Here is a 9,785-nt window from a genome sequence, read left to right on the forward strand (position 1 = left end):
ATTTAAAAAAATCAGAAACAGTGGTCCATTTAACATAATTTTATACCGTAAAGCATTCCGGAAAAGGCAAAAAGCACAGAGTAGAGCAAAGACTCCTCCAAAAGCTGGCCACCCCGCAATTGCATAAAGTTAGGAGGACTCAAAGACAGGCGGGGAAAATGGCCAGTGGACAAGAAGCTCCACAAGCCACGCCCCCGCAAGACAGGGAGACTCTACAAAAGGAGCAGATGCAGAAGCAACCCCTGTCCCCTGCTAGCAAATTTAGTCAGCTGAAAAAAGGAAAAGACTTGCACAGCAAGCAAAAATGACTCGGAGACCACAAGAGGACCACTTTTCTTTTATTTATTTTTTTCATGCCTACGCTTGATGAAGACTAAAAGAAGTCGAAACATTGTGACAGGCACAAGAATTAAAGACAAATTGTTCAAATTTCTTTTCAAAGACAAACTAGTCTCTTTTTATTTCATTTTTTTATTTCGGGATCTGTACCCACCTACCCCCCCCCAAAAAAAAAAAATTAAAAAAAAAAAAAAAAAAAAAAAATATATATATATATATATATATATATATATATATATATATATATATATATACTTACCATGAACAGGGATTATAAACCCAAACGGGATCGCCGTCCGTCACCTCGGGGGACGGTCCCGTCCCCCGGCCAGATGGACCAACAATCCCGTCAACGGAAACTGGAGTGGGACTGGGCTGGGAGCACCACCTGGAGGAAGGACAGCGCACCTCCTCTTGTCCGTTCGGTCGGATGGGAGGATCAGTTCCCCTTCCCCTATCCACTGAGTTCAAACTCCCATGCATTCATATGTAGCCCTGTTTAAGCCCTTACTTTCTTTAGTTGAAATAACATTCCTTTAACAAATGAATATCTAAACCACACACATCGAATGAAACAGTCAACATTTATTAGAACTCAAACAGTAACCAACAGATAATAAAAAAAACACAATAATAACCGGGATTTGATAGTCAGTGTGATGGTAACATAACGTTGGTGCACTTGTTGGAGCTCATCTAAATCCTCAAGGAAAAGATGTGGTCAGTACTCACTGTTCTTAGGTTACTTAGAGAGAGGTAGATAACAGTCTTTGCAAACCCTTGTGTCCAGCAGGAGGCGCTGTGACGAAAGGAGGATCCGTCCTGTGTCTCTGTCCCTCCATACAGCTCAGTCCTGAGCAAACCCACTAGCTTGTTAACAGCTAAGTCCAGATGGAGCAATGACCGCCACACTGAGTTTTACCGACCCACATGGATCACTGTCTGGTTTTATTGGATCTTACACGGCTACAACAAACTCTGGTTCGAACTGGAACAATTAAACGACAATAAAACATATTTTCTTGTAATGTACATCAAGCGCTACATCTTTGTATCTTCACCTGCTGTCCCTCATCTGCTCCTCTTTCTCTGCTTCCTGCACTCCTGTCCTTAGCCCCACCCCTCTAAGAACCCGGTAGGTTACCAAAAAGTTATCTTTGCTGGTTCTGATTGACTGGCAACACATTGACACCTGACCAACCAATGGGTAAGGACATGAGAGGTTCAAGGGCAACTCAAACAGTAGGAGACTTAAGTACTTTTCCAAACTATAATTCTCTGCCCATGAACACAAATGCAAATGTACTGTTTTACATAAATGACAAAGACATGTATACAAATTACCAGGGCACAACACTTCTGAAAACATAAAAAAAATTTTTTTGCTTGTTTCCCCTTAAAATTTATGAAATTTCACATTAAAAGCTGTCCATCAACTTTACTTTAATCAGAACGGGCAACTTAAGAGGAGTAGAAAAAGTTAAGCTTAAAGCAATATGGCATTCTATTGCCCTGGGCAATGAGGACAAACAGGTGAGCAGGTATTTATAGACACATGACAATAAGGAGAGTGTTTGAGGTCCTGCTCCTGAACCTCACAACAGTCACTGTTATCATTAGGAACTATTTTCACCTAGCATAAACATAATTTGTTATAAAAGTATAATTACATATTGCACACATCCATAATCATCGACAATCTATCGATCGATAGGAATAATTATAACATTTGTTTGAAGGCAACTCTTTCTCTGTATAACTGTAACAACAAATTTAAAATGACGTGCTATCCAAACTGTCAGCCATTAAATCTGCAGCACTCATTCAGCACCCAGCAAATTCTAACTTTAAAAAGTCTAACTTTAGTGGAGTCTTTTTGCTTTGAACCGGCTCTTTATATCTCTATATAACCCTAACCAGAACCAGGAGTCCAAACAGGAGCAAAGAAACGTTTAATAACTGCAATGACTACAAGTCCATCGCGGATGCTATCAGTCAGTGAGCATTTATTGATCGGTGGAGCAACTTGGGACTGAGGTAATGATGCAGAAACTCATGCAGTTCAGAGGAGGAGAGTAACCTGGGATTTTGTTTTGTCACTATAATTTACAGATGTCACCTTAATGCCTCACACACAGTCGCTGTGCACAAAAACTCAGTTACTGCAGTATCTCAGACAGACGTGAGGCCAAAGATTAGCTTGAAAAGCATGAAATAAGGTGTTCTCATGTCTGATTTACCAATGTAGAAACCCAGTGATTTTCTTTGCTGGGACCACTAAAGGTGAGACCCTGTTTGGGAAATGAGAATAAATATTTTTAGGTCTAATCAAATATGTTTATTGACAACATTTCCTCATTTCATTATTAGAAATGTTTGTCTTGAAATATTGCTGCGTTGCTTCACTCAGTGTGCAGTGGAACAATTGATGAAAACTTCAGGAAGTAGCACATGAATAACATGGAAAACAAACACACCTTTAGTTTCTGTCATAAATTTCCAGCCTCTCTGGGTTATGATGTCCTTCAGACTGTCAGAATCGCCTGCTGCCACATGGGGCCGCCAAAGCACAAAGACTCAAAGATCAACTGCTTAAAGCAACTCTCTGACATGTAATGTTCGCTGGACTTTTCACCAGCAGATGTCAGTCTCTTCTGCATGGGTTTGTATTTGTTTGATTAGCATGTGGTGGCTGTGGATGTGTCAGCTCGAAGCTACAGCATGCTGGTCTGCATGATTGGGATCTGTTTGATTTTGATGCTGCTTGTCCGTCCGACGCTGCTCCTCCTCTCCGTGTTCACCTGCGTGCTGCTGACCACCCTCCTCACCCTCAGCTGGGCCCTGAAAGCCTTGCAGAAGATGAAGTAGAGGAGCGGGTCGAGGCAGACGTTGAGGACCGACACCATGATGGTCAGCTCCTTCAGGTAGAGGAACACGTGGCTCCACGAGCACCAGCTGTTGCCGAAGGCGTAGGGGAGGCGCACCAGGTGGTAGGGTATGAAGCAAACGGAGAAGACGCTGACCAGCACCAACATGTTCCTGCGTGATTTGGTGAGCTTCGTGGAGCCGGAGGACAGTGGATACCTTTTCTGCGCCAGCGCCAGCCTGCAGGAGGTGCTGTAGTAGAAGAAGACCAGGGAGACGAGGACGAGCAGGAAGACGGCGGCAGAGCAGGTGTGGATGACTTTGTAGAGCAGGCTCAGCTGCTTGCTGTGCAGGGGGTCGCAGCTCACCGTTTTGGGGACAGAAACCAATGTCTCCTGGGTGAGCAGAGACAGGAGGACGTAGGTGCTCGCCGTGGTCAGGAGGAGCACCCAGGTTACCGTGGAGATGATGTAAGCAGCTCTCACTGTCTCCAGGATATGAGTTTCAAGAGGATGGACGATCTTCAGGTACCTGCAGAGGAGAGAGGGTTCAGTTAACCAACCCATCAGACAGTCGTCTTCACTGTCAGTGACCTGATAACTACTGCAGGGTTCCTTTTGGAGAAAGACCTCCAGGTCCTCCAGGACCACCATGACTACCTGGACTACCAGGATCTCCAGGACCATCAGTTCTACCAGAACCATCTCTGCTGGTCCCACCCTCTCTCTGTCACTCCTCTGTGTATGTGCGTGTGTGTGTGTTTGTGTGTGTGTGTGTATGTGCTTCCCTCTCTCCCTCCTCCTCTTCTTGTTTTTCCTGCTGTGTGACATGTTTAGTTACGACCCTGCCTCCCTTAATGATAATGCTACCTGTAATAAATGTAGTGTAGTTAGGGCTCTGGAGGCCAGGGTCATAGAATTAGAATCACTGCTGTGCACCATGCTAAATAACCAGCTAGCAGTAGGAGCTTCTCAGGGGGGGGGGTATACAGCTGCCCAGGGCTACAGGCTTAGTTAGCCGGTCCCCCGCAGCACTCGAACAGCCGGGCGGCTGGGTGACAGTACGAAGGAGGCATAGTCCCAAGAAGAAGCCCACGGTTCGCCACCGACCCCTTTACGTCTCCAACCGATTTTCCCCACTTGGCGAAACACCTGCTGAGAAACCAACTCTGGTTATTGGAGACTCTATTTAACGTGAAGTTAACGAAACCAGTGGACAGAGTCAGATGTCTTCCCGGGGCCAGAGTCAGATGTCTTCCCGGGGCCAGAGCGGGCGACATTGACTCAAACCTGAAACTGCTGACTAAGGCTAATCATAAATCCAGTTATTGTTATTAACTTCGGCAGTAATGACACCCGGTTACACCAATCGGAGGTCACTAAAGTTAATGTGGAATCGGTGTGAAACTTTTCAAAAACAACGTGGGACACCGTAGTTTTCTCTGGACCCCTTCCTAACCGGACCAGTGATGATATGTTCAAGCCATACGTCTTCACTTCACTGCTGGTTGTCGAGGTGATGTCCCGCTAACAATGTGGGCTTCATTAACAACTGGAATACTTTCTGGGGGACACCTGGTCTGATCCGGAGAGACGGCATCCATCCTACTTTGGATGGTGCAGCTCTTCTTTCTAGAAATATGGCCATGTCTCTTAACAGCCCTAAAACCTGACATCCAGGGTTGAGGTCAGGACGCAGAGCTGCAGTCTTACAGCTCCTCTGCAGCTTCTTTAGAGCTGTCACTCACCCAAACTGGAAAACCCAGAAACGGATTGTATTGTTGTTGTTTATCTCCCACCTGGTCCTTATTCAGAGTTTCTAACTGAATTCTGACTTTTGATCAGATTTAGTGCTGAGTTCAGATAAAGTGATGATAGTGGGAGACTTTAACATTCATGTTGACGTGGACAACGACAGCCTCAGTTCTACTTTCAGCTCATTATTAGATTCTAAAGGCTTTTCTCAGAATGTAAATAAACCCCGTCACCGTGGTAACCACACCCTCCATCTGGTTCTGTGGTATGACACGGAAACTGAAATTGTAATTGTATTGCCTACTACAGACCAATTTACAACCTGACGTTTATTTCTAAAATCCTTGAAAAAGTTGTTGCAAATCAACTTTGTGATCATTTACAAAGGAATGATCTGTTTGAAGATGTTCAGTCTTTAGAGTTCATCATAGCACAGAAACAGCTCTGGCGAAAGTTACTAACGACATTTTATTAGCCTCAGATAATGGACTCATCTCTGTACTTGTTCTTCTCGACCTCAGTGCTGCTTTTGATACGACTGATCATGCAATCTTATTACAGGGATTAGAAGACGTTACGAGGATTAAAGGAACTGCATTAGATTGGTTCAAATCCTACTTATCAGATCGATTCCAGTTTGTCCATGACAACAATGAATCTTCCAGACAAACAAGAGTTAGTTATGGAGTTCCACAAGGCTCAGTGTTAGGCCCAATACTTTTTACTTTGTACATGCTTCCATTAGGAGATGTCATCAGGAAGCACTGCATCAACTTCCATTGTTATGCAGATGACACTCAGCTATATCTTTCTATAAAACCAGATGAAACTAATCAGTTAGTAAAACTTGAAGCCTGTCTAAAAGACATAAAGTCCTGGATGACCAAAAACTTCCTGCTTCTAAATTCAGACAAAACAGAAGTTCTTGTACTTGGTCCTAAACACCTCAGAAACTCTTTCTGTAATCACTTAGTTACTCTAGATGACGTTGTCTTGGCCTCCAGCAAAACTGTGAGGAACCTTGGAGTCATCTTTGATGAGGATTTGTCCTTTAGACACCATATAAAGCAAATCTCCAGAACTGCCTTCTTCCATCTACGTAATATTGATCAAATCAGGAAAATCCTTCCTCAGCGTGACGCAGAAAAACTCATTCATGCATTTGTTACTTCTAGACTAGATTATTGTAATTCCTTGTTGTTAGGATGTCTAAATTACTCATTAAAAACCTGCAGCTGATCCAAAATGCTGCAGCAAGAGTACTGACGGGATTTAACGAGAGAGATCATATTTCTCCAGTTTTATCTTCTCTTCACTGGCTTCCTGTTAAATCAAGAATAGAATTAAAAATTCTTTTGATGACTTACAAAGCTCTACATGACCAGGCTCCATCATATCTTAGAGATCTTATAGAACCATATAATCCTAGCAGAGCACTTCTCTCTCAGTACGCTGGTCTACTTGTGGTTCCTAGAGTTTCCAGAAGTAGAATGGGAGGCGGAGCTTCAGTTTTCAGGCTCCTCCCCTGTGGAACCAGCTCCCAGTTTGTGTTGGAGGGGCAGAAACCCTCTCTAGCTTTAAGATTAGACTCAAAACGTTCCTTTTTGATAAAGCCTATAGTTAGGGCTGGCTCAGGTAGACCTGAACCAACCCTTAGTTATGCTGTTATAGGCCGAGGCTGCTGGGAGACCTCGTTACGTGCTGAGCTTCTTTTCTTTCCTCCTACTTTTTAACTGACTCATACCTCACCATCTTTTTCTCTCCCATAGTTTTTGCTTATTGTCTGTTTTCCAGATGTCCCGTCATGGAGCTGCATGTCTCTGCTCTGCGATTGTCGTCTCCACCAACAGTTCTTCTCTTGTATCTCTATGCTGTCCTTTTCTCTCTCTGCTCTCTTCTCACCCCAACCGGTCGAGGCAGATGGCCGGCCACCTCTGATCCTGGTTCTGTTAACAGATTCTCCGCCCACCTCTGATCCTGGTTCTGTTAACAGAAGCTCCGCCCACCTCTGATCCTGGTTCTTTCGGAGGTTTTTTCCTGTTAAAGGGAGTTTTTCTTCCCTCTGTTGGAGGTTTTTCTCCCTTAAAGAGGAGTTTTTTCCTTCCTAGCTTATGTGGGAGTTGTTGAATTGTTGAATTGTTGGTTTCTCTGTATAATATTGTAAAGTCTTGCTTTAAAGACTTTAATGTGTTAAGTGCCATGAAAAAACCTATGTTGTGATTTGGCACTATATAAATAAAATTGAATTGAATTATCAAATTTAAAAAATCAAGAGTGATGTTGGTTATGAAAGAGAAAGTCTGATTGGACGGACTGACCAGCTGCTGACGCAGCAGATGTGGAAACAGACAGTTAAACGTAAGATGTGAGCAAAGCTGATCTCGTCATTAATCCTGTTGATCTGGAGATGAACACCAATATTCAGCTGGTGGATGTTTCTCTTTCTACAGTAGCTTTGTTCTGAATTAACAAACCACATCCAAATTGTTTTTAACACACGCGACCACCAGACGTCTCATCCTCAGAGACAACAACGATGTGAGAGACGTCCTGTCAGCGCAGCTCTGAGTCGTGTTCGTCAGCATGTCTGACAGCTGCTCCCTAACCTCCTACGACCAACACAACTGACCTCCTACGGCTAACAACACCTGTCACTGCTCAGATGGCTGCAGGTATGTTTGCTATTGAAGCAACGTGGAAGCTGGACGGAGAAGTGACGACCTAAAACTGTCAAAGACACTTTGTGTCGTCGAACCTCGTCCATCTGGTACTTTGTCATCACAGATTGTTTGATATCAGAACAGACGGTGAAGCTGCTCCACCTCCCCTCAAAACCCGGTGGTACCTGTTCGCTGCGATGTAACCCATGAACAGGATGCTGGCGTACATGTTGAGATAGAAGGCCGAAGCGCCAAAGGTGCAGTAGAGTCGGCGGACAGGGACGGAGCTGCTGGCATAGTTGAAGATCCGGATGGGCAGGCAAAGGCTGATGAGGAAGTCGGCGGCCGCCAGGTTCTTAAGGTAGACGGTGACACTGCTGGACGTCTTCAGCTGAGCTCGGCAGAAGTAAACCTTCAGGGTGAAACCGTTGAGGAGCAAACCCACCTGCACAGGAGACGTTTGGTCAGAGGTGGATTCAACTTTCTGCGAGAAGTTTCCACGAATCCGAGACTCACCAGAAACACCAGACTGTAGACCAGCATGAAGAACAGGTGGGCGGAAGTGTCGACCAAATCGCAGGAGGTCGAGTCACTGACGTTGGTCTCAGACTGGTTGAAGGATGCCATCGCTCCCCCTTCCCTGAAGTGACTCTTTGTTCTGGATGTTCAAAAAAAGTGAAGTCAGTGTTTGGAAATGATTTAACCACTGATCTACAAACAGGAAGTGGTGAACATGAAGGGGGAAGTGACTGAACAGCAGCGAGCAGCACGAACACTGAAACCCTCCTGAAGTAGAGACCTGGAAACTCCGAGTAGCAGCTGTCGAGGTCTGATAGCGTCACGTCAAACTCTCCATGAACCACAAACCACAATCCGACTCCAACACACCGGAGCAGAGGAGCGGATTCTCAACCTGAATCTGCTCGAGTAGGCACCTTCGTTATGTAGAAAAAGGCCGGAGTTTATTGGGCATCATTAGAGCTGTAAACCAGTGTTTTCCTCTGAATCTAATCACTGACGACTTTCAGTTTGTTTACATGCATTAAATGTCAGAAGTGACGGTTGAACCGAGACGTTAAGAACACTCGTTGTGTTCATCTCAACATCACCAGGCGCTTTGGCGTATCTGTTCGTCCGGTAAAGAACGTGACATTGATAATAATCTATTAAAGAAACACCCAAGACCTGTTTTAAGCAGTCACATGGTCAATATTTATCACAGAAAATCTAATACCTGATCAGTTTAAGCAAACTTTTGGGCGGCACGGTGGTGCAGTGGTTAGCATTGTTGCCTCACAGCAAAAAGGCTCCAGGTTTGAATCCGGTCCTGGGCCTTTCTGTGCGGAGTTTGCATGTTCTCCCTGTGCTTGCGTGGGTTCTCTCCGGGTTCTCCGGCTTCCTCCCATCATCCAAAAACATGCACCTCAGGTCAGGTTACCTGGCGCCACGCTAGTGGCAGCCTGTTGCAGCAGCTACCCCCTGACAGCCCCCCTGCTGTAGCGAAGAAATTTCCCCTCGGGGATTAATAAAGTGAAATAAAAAAAAAAAAACCTGATGAATATCAACAGGAGTCAGCAGGAACTGAATGTGGTTACAGGACCCACTTTTTTCCTTGTGTTAGTTAAAACAGTGAAACAGCAAGAAACGAGAAAAAAAACATTTCCAACAATTATTACTGCACAACTGAAAGTTGCTCGACTGCAGTTTCGAGGATGTGGCTTAATGGCAATGTTGTATATTTCCCTTATTATGTAAGTCACAGCTCAGGACGTGCACAACAAAAAATAAAACGATTGTAGAATATCTCTGAAAATTAACATTTTATGAATGTTCATGTTTTGTTTGATTCATAAGTGTTTTAAATTTCCAACTTAAATATGAAAGATTCCAAATAAAATAATTAAATATTGGAATTGGAAAACAAAATTAAACAAATGTTGCTAAATTTAAGAATTAAAATTAAAAACCACCCTAACCCATTGGAAAATGTGCAATGCTGAGCAAATTTATAACAAAGTAAAATATACTTGTCAAAACGTACTGAAGTAGTACATTTCAAGGTTGATCATGGGACAATAAATTATTGTCAATTTAACTCAGTTCTGTTGAGCAAATAATTAAAAAACCATCTGGAGAAACAAAATTTAACCATACAGAAAAACTAAAA

General features: G+C 43.8%; 1 protein-coding gene across 1 annotated transcript; it reads right to left on the minus strand.

The window, feature by feature from the left end:
• Nucleotides 1-2,042: 2,042 nt before the first annotated feature.
• LOC138202681 (P2Y purinoceptor 14-like) lies at nt 2,043-8,245 on the minus strand. The gene is made up of 3 exons (XM_069156937.1): nt 8,135-8,245; nt 7,804-8,063; nt 2,043-3,735 (listed from the first exon to the last, which is right to left on the minus strand). Exons 1-3 carry the CDS (start codon nt 8,243-8,245, stop codon nt 3,054-3,056), a joined length of 1,053 nt encoding a protein of 350 aa, XP_069013038.1. The 3' UTR covers nt 2,043-3,053.
• Between the last annotated feature and the right edge of the window lie 1,540 nt (nt 8,246-9,785).

This window comes from Embiotoca jacksoni, unplaced genomic scaffold, assembly GCF_022577435.1.
Source record: "Embiotoca jacksoni isolate LCO1_2020_lvr unplaced genomic scaffold, fEmbJac1.0.p SCAF_21, whole genome shotgun sequence".
Lineage (NCBI taxonomy): Eukaryota > Metazoa > Chordata > Actinopteri > Embiotocidae > Embiotoca > Embiotoca jacksoni.

Bases quoted from the DNA above. Each gene is read 5' to 3' on its own strand.
- LOC138202681 (XM_069156937.1), bottom strand. From the start codon at position 8,245: ATGGCATCCTTCAACCAGTCTGAGACCAACGTCAGTGACTCGACCTCC. The intron at 8,064-8,134 runs GTGAGTCTCGGA...TCTCCTGTGCAG, and splicing joins TCTACAGTCTGGTGTTTCTG to GTGGGTTTGCTCCTCAACGG. The intron at 3,736-7,803 runs GTACCACCGGGT...TCTCCTCTGCAG, and splicing joins GGTTACATCGCAGCGAACAG to GTACCTGAAGATCGTCCATC.